Here is a 19,007-nt window from a genome sequence, read left to right on the forward strand (position 1 = left end):
CACAATTCATACTTCTTTGCAGTATTTAACATCTCAGGGCTGATAGGGACTTAATAATTTTTATTGCTTGTTTCTTCTGGACCACCTTGTCTGCTGCCTCTTGACCTCAGCCTTCCCCCCACAGTAGGGGAGACATTACTGGAATATACAGTGTACTCCCCCAAATACTGCATGGAGCCAGAGCTGGGGCAAGAACAGGGGTAAACCATTAGTGTAGTTGGCCATTTAGGCCACTTGGGGAACAGGCAAGGCCCAGATACTAGCAAGATGAGCCACTGAAGATAACTACAGACTCCTCCTATTTCCCATGCACAGGAGGAAAATTATTGTGACAGCTGAGAGCCAGTGAGATAGGGAAAGAGGAACACAATAGCTACTGGCTGCTCTTTGTCATTGGTGGACATTTGACTGAATTATGTATCTGCAGGCAGGTTGGCTGCAGACTAACTGCACAGCAGAACAATTCGAGCTGGGGAGCAGCAAGTACTAGTTTAGTCCTGATCAGTCTGTTAACAGCACTAAGAGAAAATGAAGGAAGGTATCTAAGTGGTTACATGCATCCCCTAAATGCTTTTCATGTAACCAACTGGTCCCAGGTGTACCAGGAAGGGTGACAGGATTCTGAGGTCTCCCACCCAGGAATATGTTTAGGATAAAAGTTGATTGAACTAAACACTAGTTTAGTTCTCTTGGGGGCTCACTGCCAACAGAGGAGATACAGTGTTGTCTGTATACCCAAGTCCTACTGATAAGCAGTTCAATACAACTACCATAAATACAATTAACTGTTTTGCTTAGGTATTATTTCCTACACCAACAGATAAGTGCTTCATCAACTTCTGCTCTGTTTTCCCCTGCCTTATAAAAATCTTTGAGAGGAAGATCCCTTGAACTGCATATGCAGTGCAACTGTATACGTGGCTGCTGTTTTAACAAAAAGCTGAGGGCTAAGTTCCTTAAATAGCAATTAAGTGATTTTCAATGTTTTGGTCTAGTCCTGCCTTCAGTTGCACCTACACAACAAATCCAAAACTGGCCCATTAGCAGTTTCAGTGCAGGCTAACTGATAGTGAACTACCAAGAGGTGCCATGGGCTTGGAGCAAAGCAATTATGTGGATAGCTGAAATGTAGATCGTTGTCCCTTCAGTTGAATCGGACATACAGTAGAAGTAGTGAAATCCATGAGGCGTGCCTAATGTGTAGCACTAATGCCAGCTTGGAACTTTGCAAGGCAATGGACAGCAAAAACTGACACACATGAATAGGGAAAAAAATTGCCATTTACTTCCAAGAACAGGTCATGCACTTTTATTTAATGTTACCTTTTTGGTAAGTGGGAGAGCATTTTCTTTCACTCAATTCATTTACATACTTTGACAGCTGAGTACAGATTGTGGTGAATTCAATGGAGACCTTGCAACATTAGAAAACTTTCCTTAATATACATCCATTTAAGCAACAGCTCACAGGTTAGAACGAGTGCTAGTGTCAAACTTGCACGCCTCACTCCTGGTATACAAAGCAGCATTGCAGCAGCACAAGAAATGCCCCAGAAGGGCAAAGTACAGTGTTTTACATAGTGCAATCACTCTTAGAGGAAAAACTCTAGGAAGGCCACATCTCTTTTTTTTTTTTTTCTTGTCAAGTTTACAAATGAAAAGAGAATTGGGAATCAAACCTCTGTTTCAATTAGCATCAGCTTTGTGCAGGTAGGTTCTGTGTATAGGCACATGCTCTAGAGGAACTCTGAATTGGTTCTTTAATCATTAGAAAACATATTGCTTTGTGATTCAGAGAGGAACCGTTTTACCATCTCTAACTTCCCAATAATCTTGACCAGAATTGTCAACCTAGCTGTCATTAGAATTCCTAGAACATGTTCTTCCATGTACTATAAACTACCTAGGGGAAAAACACCAGGTTGTTCTGGCAACTAATACCGTTGCTCTACTTACAGCCACTCAATCATCTTAGGCTCTGCTTCCAAATACTTGAGTCCCTGCTGAAAGCAGTGCATTGGAGATCAGAACCTCTTAGGTTACTGGAACTATCTGCCTGTTCCTCGAGCTGTATGAAAAAGAACAAGTCGGATAAACAGTCACTGCAGCAAAGTAGTTGGGGCGTTTCCTCTCATCAAAAATGAGCTCTTGTGAAACAAGATTTCACAGAAGGCAAGTTCTGCATTCATTTAAAAGGTGCCTTCATCAAGAGATTTGCCCAATATGCTTTTAAAATTTACAAGTGTGCTTGGTACTCCGAACGACATGTAAACAAAGAGCAGCTCCCTGCCACGAGGTCATAGATAAGCACCTGCTCTCAGCACCAAGGGATTGCCCGATGAGAAGGGCTCATTTGATGCATTAGTGCTTGCTGAGGTTCCTGAAAGGCTGGCGGAGTCATCTACATCTGCCGAGAATTTCTTGCCAGGCATGCACTGGCTGCCTTCCTTCCTTCTTTCCATCAGCACATCAGACTGTTAAGGTGAACCAGTGCCAAAAACATTGATTGTTAAAGAACACACAGCACCCAAGGGAAAGGCGAGTCCAGAATACTCACTCCCAAACGTGCCACCTGCTTAGGGAAAAGGTGGGTGTCTGGCTAGGTTATTCAAAAGATTCTCTCCTCTTAGCTGACCATGTCAGGAGGGGACTGGAGAGCACAAGGGAGCAAATAAGGAAATGACAGGCCTTTTCTTACTGAAATCTGTGGCAGTGGTGTCACCAACATCAGCAAAGCAGCATCCTCAGAGAAGCTGTACATATGCTAAACAGATTGAGTTACAGTGGCCATTTTACACTTCTCAAACCTGTTGCCACAGCAGCAAATTTTATGTCTTCTGTCTGTGGAGAGGAAATGGGGAGGGCACTATGGCTAGGTAATCAAATAGACGTTTTACTTCACATTAATGCCGACAGTCTTTCCGAAGTGCAAATTAAAAGGACTTGCTGGAAACCAGCCCAAGCTGGTGCCTGACAGAGGAGCAATTATGTCATTCGTTACAAACATTGAGAAGTCTAAATTGTTACAGGTTTCCAAAGCGAGAACAGGGTTATGAACAGGAAGGAAACAAGTACGACTACAAAAATTTGTCATTGGCAAACTTTGAACGCTCTTGAAAAACATCTCTAGAAAAGGTTTCATTTTAACTTTGTTTTCTGCTGCAGTTGTGGAGTGTCACGCAAAACAACTTTGAGAAGAGCAGTGTTCCACCTGTCAAGGTTTGCCTAGTTTCACAGACTCAAACTACCTACCCCCCATGGCAACTCATTAAAGTGCGCTCTCATGTGCATCCTTTGGGGAACATAGTGATTGTTGAAAATTTCGGAGACTGGAATCTATGAGCTGGGGGGAGAAGGGGAATATGGACTCACTCAGTCCGCTTTGAGGTCAGAGGTGGAATAAATAAGTCAAAAGTACTCTGCCTTTCACAACCAACATGGGCAATGAGAGGGCGTGCAAAGGAGGAGGACCAGGCTGGACTAGCAGAAGGTGGAAAGCTGGGTGAGATCCTGCCGCCAGTGAAGTCCATGGGTGCTTTGCCACTGACTGCAATGGAGACAAGAGTTCAACTCTTGCTGATGCAAATATTAATTTCCCCCTGTTCTCCTGGGGACATCCAAAGAATCACTGTTTGGACATCAAGTATTAAATCTCCATGCACACGCACACACGCGCGCACACAAACACACACACAAACACACAATACAATGAAATGAAATTTAAGCATTTCATTTTCCAGTGTTGGTTTTTCCAACCACCTTCAACAACTCTTGTCAGGACAACAGGGATCTAAAGTAACTCAAGTAAATCTTTGCCTATTTTAAAAATCAGATGCATCTTACACTTGGCGTTTTTTTCAGGTCACACACCTACGAGCCCGCAAGGGCAAATCATTAGAGGTATTTACTGATACAACATTACCTAACCAGCAGCTTAAAAACAGTAAAAATAAAGTTAATGGGGAACAGAATTTAAGGCATTTTTATTTTGGCCAAGGAATGATGCATGCTACAGATTAATCTTCATTTTCCCACTTGGTTTTCAGATCACTGCACTGTGTGTTTTACATGGCACTTTGTTTGTTTTACAATTACTCAAGGTTTTCAAGTGTTTTCTTCAATACAGATGCTTTCTCTTGCAATTCAGGTCTGCTGTCCAATGCCATGGTAGTTAACGAGCCCATGAGAAGCTCCCTGCTTTGTGGGGTCAGACTTTCCCACTGTTTAGACTCTAGGCGGAGAAAGAGAGACAAGGCACATTTTGGTGTTATTTTCACGTGAATACTAGAGTGGCTTAAGTAACAAGGCTCCCTGGATGAAGTGAAGAGATTCCTGAAGGGCTCTCTATTGTGTTGGGCTAATTCAACCCGACTTACAAAGATGCACTGGCTTCAAGGAAGAGCAGCAGTTGCTTAGGCCCAGCTATACCGGGTCCACCATGCTCAAGCACAGGGACAGAGTCACTTCACGATGGCTTCAAAACAAAGGAGAAGAACACACAGCCACCTCCTGCTACAGTAAAGGAGGTGCACAGGGCTACACGCTACAGCCTAAGAACTTAAAGGAGAAATTTGCTAAACAATGACAAAGAGCAGCCACAGCTGCACTGGATGCCGGATCTGTTTTAGGTCTAAGGGTGGTTTTTCAGGGAATAAATTCTCAAACTGAAGCTGAGGGGCTAATTGCAACAGCTCCTCCACCCCACCAGAGGGCAGACTGTGTCCCTCCATGGGTCACTATGCAAAATCTGAGCCCACAGATTATCCAGAGAGTTGGAAGCAGGCCTGTGCTGCCTACACAGAGCTCTTGCTCTCCCCTCCAGGGGAAGAACTCACATTTCAGACCTCAACTTTACCCCTATCTTCTCCAAGACTGTCCCTCCATGTCTCCTTCCTGCTCCCATGTACAAGGCTGCATGCACATCATACATCACGACACAACATGCATTTCCAGGAAGGAAAAGCACCATTTGCTGGGTCACAGTGTTGCTCCTACGGCATCTAGTGGTGGCACTGCAGGACACTGTGTCTCTACACTTCCAGGCCTCTGAGCCATGCACTGAGCTGGACTCCCGAAGCCCAAAGAGCCTCACCTGAGAGTTTGGTGAGCAGCAGTTCTATCACAGACAAGGCTTCTGTTCTTATGGAGGTGTAGCTTTTATTTTCTGAGAAAGAAAGAACATATTCAGAGTGCACAAAGAGAGCATTAACTATTTGTAATCACAGAGCACTTGAGCTCGTGCAGTTCAGAATGCTTCTGTCCCTCACATAACCTGTACAGAGTGCCCCACACATCTTAACGGCATTGGGCTCTGCCCATATAGGCTCCTTATGCCCTGTTACTGAATCCACAAAAGCATCAAGCAGAAGCCTCCACCACAAACCCCACGGTCCCTCTGTTTCACAGGTGAGAGGAACTGGAAAGTGACAAACCTGGTAAACACAGCAGCACCATCCGATTTCTACCCAGGAGCCCTCAAGAAACAGCTTTTGTATGTAAAGGAAGCTCTTTGCCAAGAACTGTGTGGTCAATGCTTAAAATAATCATCTGGGGATTTTCTAATTCAGCAGAAGGTAGGGCAGGGTGGCCCCTTAGAGACCACCTGGTTCAGAGAAGCATGAGCTTCTGTAGGCAACAGCCTGCTTCACAGATGCTAGGAATGGTCCTGCTCTACGTTCTGCCTGACTCCGGGGTAACAAGGCTAACTACCTCCAAACAAAGATGAGGCTGCAACAGCAGGCTTCCACTAGTGAGCACAAGGCAAAAACAGCTCTGATCAAGTTGTTTTCCTGAGACCAGTCCGCAACACAAAAGCCTGCGTGGGCCTTAGCTACAGAGGTAAAATCCTCACTCCCGCTTCAGCCTCTTTATGCTGGAAAGAGCTGTATTGGCAGAAATCCCTGGAAGTATAAGGCCAGGGAAGAGTCCTTGGCACAGCAGATCACTGTAATGTTCATACTCTGGACTGAGCCTGAAGTGAGTGAGCACTCTGGGGGAGATTCTGGGCAGTGCTGCCATCCACTGGGGAGGCTGGCATAGATTAGACAGGCCTCTCCATCCCTCGGAACAGCCTGCATTGTGGAAGGGCACAGCAGTTGCTTAATACACAGGTAGCTTGGACCCTCTCCAATGTGCAGCACAGAATGTCTGGGGAAACTGTAGAGGGATCTGTGGTTGGGGATAAATGTGGGCTACAGGTTCTGACATGTATTAGGCCAGCTTCAAAGAATATATTTACTCTGGGTCCTGCTGCAGTGTGCTGAGCCTCAGGCCAGCTGTGAACAAGCTGACAGGGTAGAGCAAACAAATCAGACCTCTGTGTTACAAATGCCTGAGCTAACCACAGGTCTCTACAGTACCCTACAGAGTGGAACATGGACATAGCCAGAAAGTCTGAATGGAGCGAAGGGAAAATGGATCTCACTAAGCAGCAGTAGAGTTTGACTCTATGGCAGAAAGGAGAAAATATGGAAGTAAAAATGCCTGCCAGGACAGTTCTTCATGTACCTGCATGGAAAGCTATCTCCCCTCTCCTAGAAGTCAGGCATTTACAAGAGATTCAGGGGTTTCCTGCTTCAGAGGAGTTTGATGTCCCTGGGCAAAGTACCATGGGCAACTCCACTTCCAACAAAAAAAACAACAACAGTGAAATAAGCAATTAATTCCTAGCTACCTGTTGGAAAATATTTACCTAATGAGTGTGTGATAGACGAGCAGGTTTCCAAAAGTATGCCTCTCAAAGCCCCGGGGTCCAGGTGCTCCTCATCAAAAAGCATCAACCTAGCAAATTGGAAAGCCATGTTAGATGGGTTGACTTGGGAAGGGGTATAAAGTGGGGTCCTGGATCTAGTATTAAACATTAACATCTTCATTAATGATTTATATATGATAGAATCAAGTATACACTTGGCAAATTTGCAGATGACACCAAATTGGGTGGAGTAGCAGACATTCCTGAGGGTAGGGCTAGGATCCAGAATGACCCGGATGAACTGGAAAACATGGTCCAAAATTAATCAGATAAAACAGAAGGACAAACGCAAATTTTGCACCGAGAATGAAATAACTGCATGCACAAATACAGACTGGGGAATGATTGGCTAGGCTGCAGAACTGCAGAGAGGGACAGGGGGTTACAGCTGACTGTACGCTGAATATGAGCTAACAGTATTGCAAAAAAACCCAACAGCATCCAGGGTTGTATTAACAGGAGTTCACTCAAAAATCAAGGGAACTGATTCTTCTGCTCTTTTCAGCACTGGTGAGGCCTCACTTGGAGTACTATGTCCAGTTTTGAGTCCTACACTTCAAGAAAGATGTGGGCAGATTGGAAAGAGTCCAGTGGAGACTGATAAAAATGATTAGAGGCATGGGAAACATGACTTATGAGGAAAGGCTGAAACAACTGTGATTATTTAGTCTGGAGAAGAGAAAACAGAGGGGGGACTGGATAATAGTCTTCAAAATACCTAAAGGGCAATTACAAAGAGGATGGAGATGGGCTTTTTTCTGTGGCTTTAAGGAACTGAACTAGGAGCAATGGCCTCAAGCTGCAGCAGATGAGATTTAGACTGGAAATAAGAAGGAACTCCTAGCTGTCACCAGCCCTGACATAGTAGGGATCACAGAAACGTGGTGGGACTCATCGCATGACTGGGCGGTGAGTGTCAAGGGCTATAGGCTATACAGGAGGGACAGGATAGGAAGGAAAGGTGGAGGGGTAGCACTCTACATCAAGGAGGAATATACTTCCTCGTTAATTAGCAAGGGGGTAGAGGGGGGGCACTCTGAGGTGCTCTGGGTTAGAGTAAAAGGCAGTCCAGGGGAGAGAGACTTAACGGTGGGAGTCTACTATAGACCTCCCAACCAGGGAGAAGAGCTCGACCAGGAATTCTTAGGTCAGCTCACAGAGGCAGTGAGGGCTTAGGATGTGGTCATCATGGGGGACCTGAACTTCCCAGACATCTGCTGGGAGGAGCAGTCAGCCAAGTCTGATCGCTCACGTCGGTTCTTAGCCAGAGTGCAGGACCTCCATCTAACCCAGGAGGTGCACAGCCCCACCAGGGGAGACGCCTTGTTGGACCTGGTGCTGGCCATGGGTGATGACCTGGTGAGGGGGCTGCGGGTGATGGGCCACCTGGGAGACAGTGATCATTGCTTGCTGGAATTCACCATCCAGCGTAAGGTGGCAAAGGGCTGCAGCAAGGCAACAGCCCTAGACTTTAGGAGGGCTGACTTCAACAAGCTAAGGAGGCTCGTTGGGGAAGCGCTGAGGACCCAGAGGGGAAGGGAATCAGATGTCGAAGGTGAGTGGTTGCTCCTTAAGGAGACGATCCTCCATGCCCAAAGGGAGGTAATCCCAACAAGGGTCAAAGGGAGCAGGAGGGCACATAAACCCCCATGGCTCACTAAGAGCATCCGGGAATGTCTCCTTGCTAAAAGGGAGGCATACACCAAGAAGGACTATGTTACAGTCGCCCGAGGATGTAGGGGGGCAGTCAGGAGGGCCAAGGCAGAGATGGAGATAGGACTAGCTTCCCGGATTAAGGACAATAAGAAGTCCTTCTTCAAATACATAGGGGGTAAAAAGAGGGTCCCGGGTAATGTGGGGCCCCTGCAGGACACGATGGGCAACTTAGTCATCACGCCAGATGACAAAGCTAACATATTTAACGATTTCTTTGCCTCTGTCTTCCTAAGTAGGGACCAGTTCAGCCACCTCCTTGCTGGGCCCCCCTCGGGCCCCGGGAGAGACACGCCTGGGCCAGGGGTTAGTGAGGAGTTAGTTAGGGTACTTCTGGAGAGGCTGGACGTGTTCAAGTCCGCTGGTCCGAACGATCTTCACCCTAGGGTTCTACAGGAACTGGCCGAGGTCATTGCAGGACCCCTGGCGCGGCTCTATGAGCACTCGTGGTGCTCTGGTGAGGTGCCGGAGGACTGGAAGAGGGCCAATGTGGTCCCTATCTTCAAAAAGGGAAAAAAAGAGGACCCGGGAAATTACAGGCCAGTTAGTCTTACCTCAATCCCGGGTAAGCTCTTTGAAAAAATTATCCTGGCACACATCCAGGAGGGCCTTGCGGGGAAATGCATGCTCAGGGGCAACCAACATGGGTTCATCAGTGGCAGGTCTTGTCAGACCAACCTGGTGGCCTTTTATGATCAGGTCACCAAATCATTAGACGCAGGGGTTGCTGTGGATGTAGTCTTTCTGGACTTCCGGAAGGCTTTCGACACTGTCTCTCACCCTGTCCTCATCAAAATGCTGGGAGACTGTGGTGTCGATGCCCACACAGTCAAATGGGTCGCCAACTGGCTGGAGGGCCGCACCCAGAGGGTGGTAGTGGATGGGTTCTTCTCGACCTGGAAGGACGTGGGCAGTGGGGTCCCCCAGGGCTCGGTCCTCGGGCCCGCACTGTTCAACATCTTCATCAGTGACTTGGATGACGGGGTAGAAAGCACCCTGTTCAAGTTTGCTGATGACACTAAGATGTGGGGGGATGTGGGTGCACTAGAAGGGTGCAGTAGGCTACAAGCTGACCTTGACAGGTTGCAACGGTGGGCGGATGAGAATAGGATGGGGTTTAACACTGATAAGTGCAAGGTGCTGCACATGGGGAGGAAAAACCGGCACCACACTTACAGGTTGGGGAACTCCCCTCTTGCCAGCACGGAGACGGAAAAGGATCTTGGAGTCGTCATTGACTCCACGATGAACATGGGCCGGCAGTGTGGGGAGGCAGTCAAGAAGGCCAACCGTACCCTGTCATGCATCCACAGATGCATCTCGAGCAGGTCCAGGGAGGTGATCCTCCCCCTCTATGCGGCGCTGGTCAGGCCGCAGCTGGAGTACTGCGTCCAGTTCTGGGCGCCACACTTCAAGAGGGACGTGGACGATATGGAAAGAGTTCAGAGGAGGGCCACTCGTATGATCAGGGGTCAGCAGGGCAAGCCTTATGAGGAGAGGCTACGGGACCTGAACCTGTTTAGCCTCCACAAGAGAAGGTTAAGGGGGGACCTTGTGGCCTGCTACAAACTGGTCAGGGGGGATCAGCAGGTATTGGGGGAGTCCCTGTTCCCCCGTGCGCTGCCAGGAGTGACCAGGAATAATGGTCACAAGCTGGCGGAAGGTAAGTTTAGATTAGATATTAGGAGGCGCTACTTCACAGTCAGGGCGGCTAGGGCCTGGAACCGGCTTCCAGGGGAAGTGGTGCAGGCTCCTAGCCTGGGGATTTTTAAAAGGAAGTTAGATGAGCACCTTGCCGGGGTCATCTGACCCCGGTGCTCTTTCCTGCCAAGGCAGGGGGTCGGACTAGATGATCTACCTAGGTCCCTTCCGACTCTAGCTACTATGAAACTATGAAACTATGAACTCTCTGACTATGAGGGTGTTAAGCACAACAGGGTACCTAGAGAAGCAGCTGTGGAATCTCCATCCCTGGAAGTTTTCAAGGCCGGGATGGACAGACACTTGGTTGGGATAGTTTGTTTAGTCAGGGATGATCCTGCCTTCAGCAGGGGCATAGGCAGATGATCTTGGGAGGTCTTTTAAAGCCCTACTTTCCTATGATCTGCTGAACTGGTTTTGAGAAATTATGATGGTCCCAGTTACTGTGCAGTTGTCACAAAAAGGATCAACATGCCAGAGAAAATGTGCGCAATGGAAGCAAAGCACAGGCAAAAGAATTACCCTTGAAAATAGGCATTCATCGCCTGCAGGACTCCCAGCTGCACTTTCCACGTGCTAAGTTTCAGACGCTCGCACATTAACTTGCACAGCTCTTGCTGATAGCAGCCTGCAAACAAGTTAGGGTTTTGTTACATCAACAAGCAAAATTAGTAGCAAACATTTCCCACTTGGCAAAGTTACAGTCTGCACCATAGCTCCCAGACCTGGCTACCATCACAGCCTCCTCCCACAAACCATACTGAAGCTGTCCATGATTCAAGGCAAGACAGCACATTTCTTTCACAAGTGGCTGTAGACAAACAACTCAATCCATATCCTTCAGAGGCGTTATTGGCTTCAGTGGAAAATTGAGTACTCAGTGCCATGGACCGTTTGTTGTCTTATGTCAGGCACCCCAGGGTAGAAAGTGTTGGCCCAAGTGAATCATCACAGTGCTCCCCACTTGTTAACAGCATAGCTAAGGGAGCTTGGGACCGGTGTAAATTTCGGTAACTTTCATGAGTGAGGAGCATTGAGGACAGCTGGCTGTAGTGACTCATTGAGCACTTACTGCAGTGGAAAAGGCATCTCTGCTTTTCCCCATTCTTGGCCAGCAAGGAAAATCTAACCCACTGTAGCCAAATACCTCCAAGGTGATGAAAGGACTTTGAAAATGTCTTGATATTCCTACCCTTCCCACAATGTGATTTCAGGCTTCCCTTTAAACATGGATACTCTTTGCCCCACCTACTGCTGGTCTTGCCTGTTATGCGCCTGACCCGACTTACGTTGCGTCTCCAGGCTCCTAGGCCAGGCCTTGCCCAGACTCTCAAAGGCACAGAGCAGAGTTTCCATCTGTAGCTCCTTTTCCTGTTCATTCTCATCCTCATCGTCACCCTTTGGTAAACTGGCTTCCATGCTCCCATGAGAATTCTGCAGAGGTATCAGGATGGGTGGGTCAGAAGCAGGGTGTGAGAAGTATTGGGTGTTGGCAGAAGAGAAGGAAGACCAACTGTAACACTGGCTTACATTGTGCTACACTTGTTTAACAATACCTTGAGCCCAGCAGGCCCTGTACCTAGTCACTGTATCCTTGAGAGCCACTCAGTTTATTGCATTGCTGTTGCTATCAGCAACAGTTGCAGAAATTAGTATAATTTCTCTTTCATCCTGCAGGACTCTGGAGGGCTGTAATGACATTAGGGCCCAGGAACAGAGGAACAAAATGCTTGCCATTCACACTGACATCATCCTGATCTGCAGATACACAGCACCTGAAAATCATGTCCTGAGACTCAGGTGGAGGTAGCAATCAATGGGGACACACACCACATGCCAATAACATGGTTGAAGAAGTAGTATTAGGAAGAGACAGTGAGAAAACACTGGCTCCTACAGCAAGTGCCACAGGAGCTTCTCTCTGCTGCACAGTAGTTATGCAGAGGCCATTGAGTGTTCTTGGAAAACACTACATCCTCTCAGTTGCACAGATCTCAACTTCAGCTTCCTTCCCAGGTCAGTCTGAAGGGGAGTGGGTATCACCAAGACTCCCCCACTGGGAGGCCTGATGTACACCCCAACACTGGGCCAATCTGTATGAGGAACGTGTCTCACTTACATCAGCAGGCACCAGGAAACAGGCCAGACTGGGGCAGAGGCATATGAGTGCAGCCCTCAGGGGGTTCAAAGAAAGTAAGCTCAGGAGACAGAAGGGTCACCTTCTTTATCATAGGGAAGATGATGTCAGCCAGCTCCTGGAACCGGTCCTCCTTTGTCACCTGCAGCACCTCTGCTGCACAGCGGAGGGCAACGATTTTGTACTTGAGGTTCTCTTTGCGGCACTCCTTCAGGATGACCTGGACAACGTCACTGACGCTGGGCTGATTCGGCACCGGTTTCTGCAGCTCAGCACTGAAACACCAGGTGCATGAATGGTCAACGTCAAGTGCCGTCCTCATGGACCCACCAAGTTCAGCAAGGCCCCAGACTCCAAAGCAATTCCAAAACTAAGACTTCTGTTAGAATTTACTATTTTTTTTTGTGTCAGTAGTGGATTATTCCAAGTCCCTATGCACCCTCTCAGTCTCATGGGTGCTGAGCAAGGGCTGAAACCCGGCCTAGCAAGTTCAGCGCTCTTGGCTTCCCCAAGCCAAATGGGTGATAAGCCAACCCATTCACTTCAGAGAGTACATTCATGAAGGGCAGAGGATGCATGGGCATGTCCACACACTTCACTCTATTTTGCCATTCAACTCTCCCCTAAGCACCATGCTAGTGTGTCACACTTCATCTCTGTAGCTTCCTTCTCATTTTTTAAATACATCCTTTCCCTTGCTTATTGTATTCCCCCTTCCTTCCACTCTTATCTGCTTTAGTATCTCAGTCTTGTGCCTTATCCTTCCTCAAAGAACAGACACCCTGACCTCTACCTCAACAGATCTCAGCCCTCTCCTCCCTTCCATCCCAGCACCCTAAATCCAAGGAGAGGGGAAATAAAGTGTTCATGTCCACTTGGAGACTTGGGCAGTGCCCAGATCCTACCATCTTCCACTCCTCACTAAAAGAGCAGGGGGCAGCGGAGTTTCCCAATCTCAGATTTGGCAGGCAGCAGCCACGTGTGGCAAACACTTGCTGGAGAGTCTGAAGGTACAGTGCCTTCACTGGGAATAATTACCTGCATGCAGAAACCACGCTGGCGACAGCTTTCAGCAACTCCTCCTGTGAGCATTAAACAGACGACAGTGCTCGTGAGCATCACTGCAGTAGGGTGGTGCCCTCCTGCTATGTGACACTTTTCCAAATAACCCTGGGTGCTGGTAGCATCAACAGACACTGCAGTAGCCCTCAAATGCCACTCCCCTCTACCAGAGACAAGCTCTTCCCAGCACTCTGCTGCTGGACACACATTTTTAGCTCTCTTTCTTCCCATTTCAGCATCCTTTACATTGTGCGACAGTCCCCCACTGGACACTGATGCATGGTAATATTACACGCCCCAACATTCTTGTTTATGTGTTTATACTGACCTAGCAGCATAAAGAGGCTGTCCAGTCTGTCCGCCTGCAAGTTAGTCCCCTTTAATGGCTAGAGTAGTGTAAAGTGATCTTAAATGAGAATCTGACTGCAAGGTATTCTGAGCTCCACACTCTTATTTCCATGAGGTACTGGACACAGCAAGAAACTCCCCATGGTGCCACCTCTAGTTTGCCCTGCCATTTAAAAAATGAGGGCTTCTGCCACCTGCTACCAGTCATGGACAAAGCAGTGCAGGTATCCAATTTGTTAAAACTGCAAGAACCAGGGTCAGAAAACCAATGCCTCCCTCTGCATCTGAGAGGCATACAAGACAGATGCACCATCCGTTTAAAGTCACCCTTCCTATACCACGGTGAACGTCAGCAGCTCCATATGTTCCCTCTCTAGCCTCAGGGACTGAATACTTGCACTTCTGTGAACCCATTTGGTGCTGGCTGCTCCTTTACCTTTCCTGTCCACGTCCTTCCCAGCAGACCTTGAAGTAGTGCAGTGAGCACCATTCCCAGATGGGGAGGTGCCAATGAGCCAGTTTGCTTGGCAAGAGATGCCATGGCAGCTGCTCCCTGGGCTTTCATTTTCCAGGACTGTGACTGTAAAGCCTTCTGGGTAATGGCTATCAACTCTGGCATGTAGAGCCTGATGCCACCATGGGTACCTGTGTACGAAACAAAGAAAAACTGCAATTTTTTTTTTTATATATAGAAAAAGAAAACAAATGTGACCCAGTTAAAAACAGGGCTTTAAACAGCAATGGGATCCTCCCCCTGTTTTGGCTGGGAACTGAGTCAGTAAGTTACTCACAGTTTTACCTCAAGTAAACCATCATATGGAAAAAATGGGGGTCATTCCCAACCAATGAATGAAAGATTCTATATTCCCTAGATCCTTCAAAAGGGACATAAGAGGGTACGCCTAATTATGCCAGAGAGCTCCATCTCTCACTTCGGTGAGAACAGAGATATTTCTCTAGAAATGTCTAGATTTCCTGAGGAAAGCTAGTTTTTTTCAAAACACACCCATTAAAAAGGTCTTACAACAACACATTCCCCAAGTCCCCAGTAAGACTTCAGTGCACAGCAACTTCCTGCCTGGTGGGACATTTGAAACCAAACCACTAAATAAAGCTAGCAAGTCTTTCACAAAGAAGTATTATACTGATGAATCTTCTTCCACAGATGTAAAAAGATGGCTGCACTGGTACCTCTAGATTTACTTAGGTGATTTCTGCTCCTTAGAGTGAGAACTACAAATGCCACCTAGCATATCTCCAATGAAATGAGATCCTTCACCTTAATCAGGCTATCCTGTACACTGAGAATCACCCTTCTTCCCCCTTCCCTGCCCATACCAAAGGTGCCTGCAGGGAGCACAGGATTCATTTCCCTGAATCCTCCTCTCCCCCCTGTGCTGGCCAAGATTTTCAAAATTAGCCACTTAAGTCATTATGTGGGCCATATTACCATCATATCTGAGCAACTCACACACTTCAGCGTGCTTCTCCTCACGCATTATATATTTTAGCAGATGGGGAGCTGAGACACAGAGTCTTAAGAGATTTGCCCAAGGCCATACAGCAAGCCTGTAGTAAAGCAGAAAACTAAACCTAGGTCTCCTAAAGCCTAGGTGTGTGACCTAAGCATTAGTCCTTCCTGTGTCTGAAATGGCTGCCTAACAAGAGCCAGGGAGTTCCAATTCAGGCACCTAAATAACCAGCTCCATTTAAACCCCCCGCTCTCCCCTCTCCCCCCTAAAAAAACAAACCAAAAAACAAACCACCAACCCAGTGTCAGTATCTAACAACTCTCAACCAAGTCATCTGCTCCTGCCTCCCCCACAGAAGCACGAGCTCAGAGCTGGAGAAATGGAAAAGGTAGAAGGTGGCTCTGGCAGGAAGGGAAGTTTTCTTCTAAGAAACTTCAAGATCAGGTTAAACAACAAGTCCCTTGTTTCCACAGAGCATTATTGTTTTTATGCAATTTGATTTGTAAATTAGTTTAAAAAAATCATTTTAAGGATCTTCTTAAGATTCAAGTTTTCTGAAGAATTTCAGGTGCAAGCTGTCTAAACATCCCCAGCAGCCTTGCATAAAACAATCTCTGGGGCAGTTTACCTGGGACATTTTCCTGCCATACTTCAGTCCATAAATTAGAATCGTCTTTCTCTCCTTTCTCTTCATCAGGGACCTCATGCATTCCCAGAAATGCCAATGGCAAGACCTGTTTGGCATGGTTCTTCAAAACATCTGGACTGTACCGTCCAATGGCATGAACAGTTAAAGCACAGCCTGTCCTGTAGACAGGTTCTGAAGGGGAAAGAAAAGAAAACAGTTATCTGGTTTGAGCATCTGAAGTCAGATTTTTTGTGGAAAGACTGATAGGAAGAGTCAGAAGTAATTTCATGAAAGCCAGTAAAGAGAGTCACAGTGCTATGAAGAGTCGCAGTACTATGAAAGACAGAAGCCTCTTGCTTTATGCAAGATATCCATCTAGAAAATCTATAAGCCAGCAAGTTATAAGCGTAGGAACAGACAATGCTAGAGTGACCATTCATTGGCTTCTTCTAGCTACAAAAGCCAGTTCCCTAATGAAAACAAAAAAATGAAAAAATAGAAAGCCACCTGCCTTCCTTCTCCATGTACCAGCTGCCAAGCTTCTGCAGTAGTTTCTCAGTACTACTGTCCCGAGATGTCTGAGAGAGAAAGAGAGAGTTATTTAACACACATTAAAAAAAAATGAACTCCAATGAGCTAAATGAAAAGACACCAAAGCCTGTCTCACCCTAACAAGATGCCCCATTGCAAAAGCAAATGACTTCTGCACCACACTGTTGCGATCTGTCAGGCCACTGAGTAAAGCACTCATGAGTTTACCTGTTTGGAAAAAGAGAAAGAGTCAAGCCTTGAAACAGCAGAATCAGCCTTTTGTCATAGTGGGAGGCAGTGTCTTGCGTTTCACTAGACTACTGGTGTTAATGGATGAGTTAGTCTATGTGCTTAGTTAAGTGCACATGGCATGTGGGCTTTAAAAAGGAATATGTGGTTTGACCCCAAAATATACCCAAAACCAGAAGCAGCTGTAAGACAGCTTTAACTACAGGGTAAGTGGGACACTGCTGTTCTGTAGACTTTGATCTCTGCAATGCTACTTTCCTGAGGCACTGTTGTGTGTTAGTGATATGCATAGCCTAACTGAACAGGAACAACCCCAAACACACAGACTCTGCTCCAAGGGACACTGCCTTTAGAGATCAGGAAACATGAATACAGAAGAGCATCCTGTGATGGAACTAAACAGGTAGAATGAAAAACAAGCTATTTACAAAGGACTGAAAAAATCAACTTAAAAAAAATTCCTGTGTAAAAACAAACCTTACCTGAAAAAGGTGTCAAATCTTGGGGACACTGAGTGGTTAATGATACTATCACACTAGCACAGCCTCCCTGGAAGAGCAAAAGGGAAAACAAAACCCATTATCAGCTAATTCTAGCTATTGACACTACTGCATGCATTGCTGTTGGCCCACAGGGTACCTGTCAGGATCAGAGCTCCATGGGATTAAGTGCTCTATATGCTGCCCCTGACGCAAACACAGTCTTCAGACTAATCTGACAAGCAAGTTTGAAACCATTCTGCTCTTTTAAAAGCAAAGAAGAGCCACATTAGGAGAAGGAAGATACAAATGCTCCTGGGGCCCAGTCTCTGGACCTGGCCCACATGCCAGACAGAGGCGCATCAAGCAGTATTTTGCAACCTACTCTTATAGGGTGTCTTTACACATGGTCTCCGGGGTGGAGGGGGAGGGTTCCTTAGTTAGAACAGCTCCAGGACCACTCTAATTAAAGTACCTGCAGTGTCACATGTACTCAGTGTCCTGTATTCAAAATGGCAGGAGAGGCGCTTTAATTAAAGCTTGTTCAACAACCCAAGCTTTAATTAGAACGCCCCTGCTGCCATTTTGAAGTGCAGGGATGCTGAATACACATGACACAGAGGCTGCTGGAGCGTACCAGTTAGCATGCCCCAACAGACTCAATTAATCAAGTCCGCTCCAACCTGTGCTAATTAGCATATCAGAGCAGATGTCTAGCATGTGCCGACAGAACCCAGCAGCCATCCCCCACCTCACTGGGGGAGGGGTTACTAGTGACGCTCCTAGAGAAAAAGAGAGAATTATGGGCAGACTGATCCAGATATGAAACAGTCACCTCCTTTGCTGGTGACAGCTGCAACTTCAAGTTCAGAGCAGCCATGTTGCAGCCAGCCTTTCAAGCTGTTCCCTCTCCCACTTCCAAAGACTCATTAAAATGGCCAGCATACCTTTGTGCCCAGGCCTACTCCACTTTTAATCAGCTCGCAGAGCCTAGGGACCAGCTCACCTAGAACCGACACATCCAGGTACTGCAAGCACTGTGGAAAGGACGAAAGATTATAAATCTTGAGGAAGAAACACAAGCCTGTGTCAAACAGGAAAGCCGCTGCTGGCTTATACTTCTCTGTGCCAGCACTTCATTGCACTTACAAATCTATTGTACTATGAGCACTAATTTGAAAGAGGCAAGACCAGGAAGGTTAGACCCCATAAAGAGGTGGCTGACTTGTTACACCAAGTTGCACCAATTTTATATTGGTGCCACCCCCTGCTTGAATCAAAACACATGTATTCAAGTGCTAAACAGGCTTTTTAATATTTTAAAGAAAATATTAAATTAAACTACTATACAAGCAAGTCAGTGTTTGGACAGAGAAGAAAAAATTTTGGTGCAGACTTAAATTCTGCAGAAGGTAAGCAGAAGGAAACCCTGACTGAGCAGTGCTAATATATCAGTACCAGACACCAAGAAGCCAGCTGGGCAAGAAAACTGGTACTGGATCTAAATGCCCAAACCACCAAACACCACTGGAAAGATAGAGGAATGGAGATAAAAAACAGAGCTTTGAGCCAGTGTTCAAAAGCAATTATTTCAGCCTCCCTGTTTGGGAGGCCTACATTAGGAGCGAGATAAAATGTGTAGTTCCAAGGCTGATAAGAGATAAAAGGTGATTAGAGAGAAAGGAATTTGCTTCAAATAAGTTGAGGAGTCCCTTCATTGTAACATTCAGTCACCCCTGTGCCATCTGTGGAACATCGTAAGTATTCACCTTTATGAATACCATGTCAGATATTCATGAGTACCCTCTTTACCAAATTGGAAGGCAGGTTCTCACCTGAAGTTGGCTATCCTAGGTCATGATAGTTCACCCCAGGTAAGAATATGTCCATATGTCTGCATTTTGGTTACTAAGAAGGATGGCAGAGGGGGAGGAAG

The 19,007-nt window shown here is 46.7% G+C and overlaps 1 protein-coding gene across 3 annotated transcripts in view; it reads right to left on the minus strand.

Moving 5' to 3' along the window:
• Positions 1-1,293: 1,293 nt before the first annotated feature.
• Positions 1,294-19,007, minus strand: part of ECPAS (Ecm29 proteasome adaptor and scaffold) — a 94,907-nt gene continuing 77,193 nt past the window's right edge. For all 3 annotated transcript variants that reach the window (XM_090038850.1, XM_090038848.1, XM_090038849.1), the window contains exons 37-49: positions 18,019-18,108; positions 17,075-17,141; positions 16,480-16,571; positions 16,324-16,390; positions 15,813-16,004; positions 14,149-14,357; positions 13,341-13,384; positions 12,385-12,577; positions 11,455-11,599; positions 10,688-10,793; positions 6,692-6,780; positions 5,093-5,164; positions 1,294-4,231 (exon numbers count right to left, since the gene is read on the minus strand). In XM_090038850.1, the coding sequence (XP_089894976.1) occupies positions 4,092-4,231; positions 5,093-5,164; positions 6,692-6,780; positions 10,688-10,793; positions 11,455-11,599; positions 12,385-12,577; positions 13,341-13,384; positions 14,149-14,357; positions 15,813-16,004; positions 16,324-16,390; positions 16,480-16,571; positions 17,075-17,141; positions 18,019-18,108 (1,506 nt within the window). In that variant the 3' untranslated portion in view covers positions 1,294-4,091. The remainder of the gene's footprint in view (positions 4,232-5,092; positions 5,165-6,691; positions 6,781-10,687; positions 10,794-11,454; positions 11,600-12,384; positions 12,578-13,340; positions 13,385-14,148; positions 14,358-15,812; positions 16,005-16,323; positions 16,391-16,479; positions 16,572-17,074; positions 17,142-18,018; positions 18,109-19,007) is intronic.

The sequence above is a fragment of the Crocodylus siamensis genome, chromosome 3 (genome assembly GCF_052110815.1).
Source record: "Crocodylus siamensis isolate JL-2025a chromosome 3, ASM5211081v1, whole genome shotgun sequence".
In the NCBI taxonomy this organism is placed as follows: domain Eukaryota; kingdom Metazoa; phylum Chordata; order Crocodylia; family Crocodylidae; genus Crocodylus; species Crocodylus siamensis.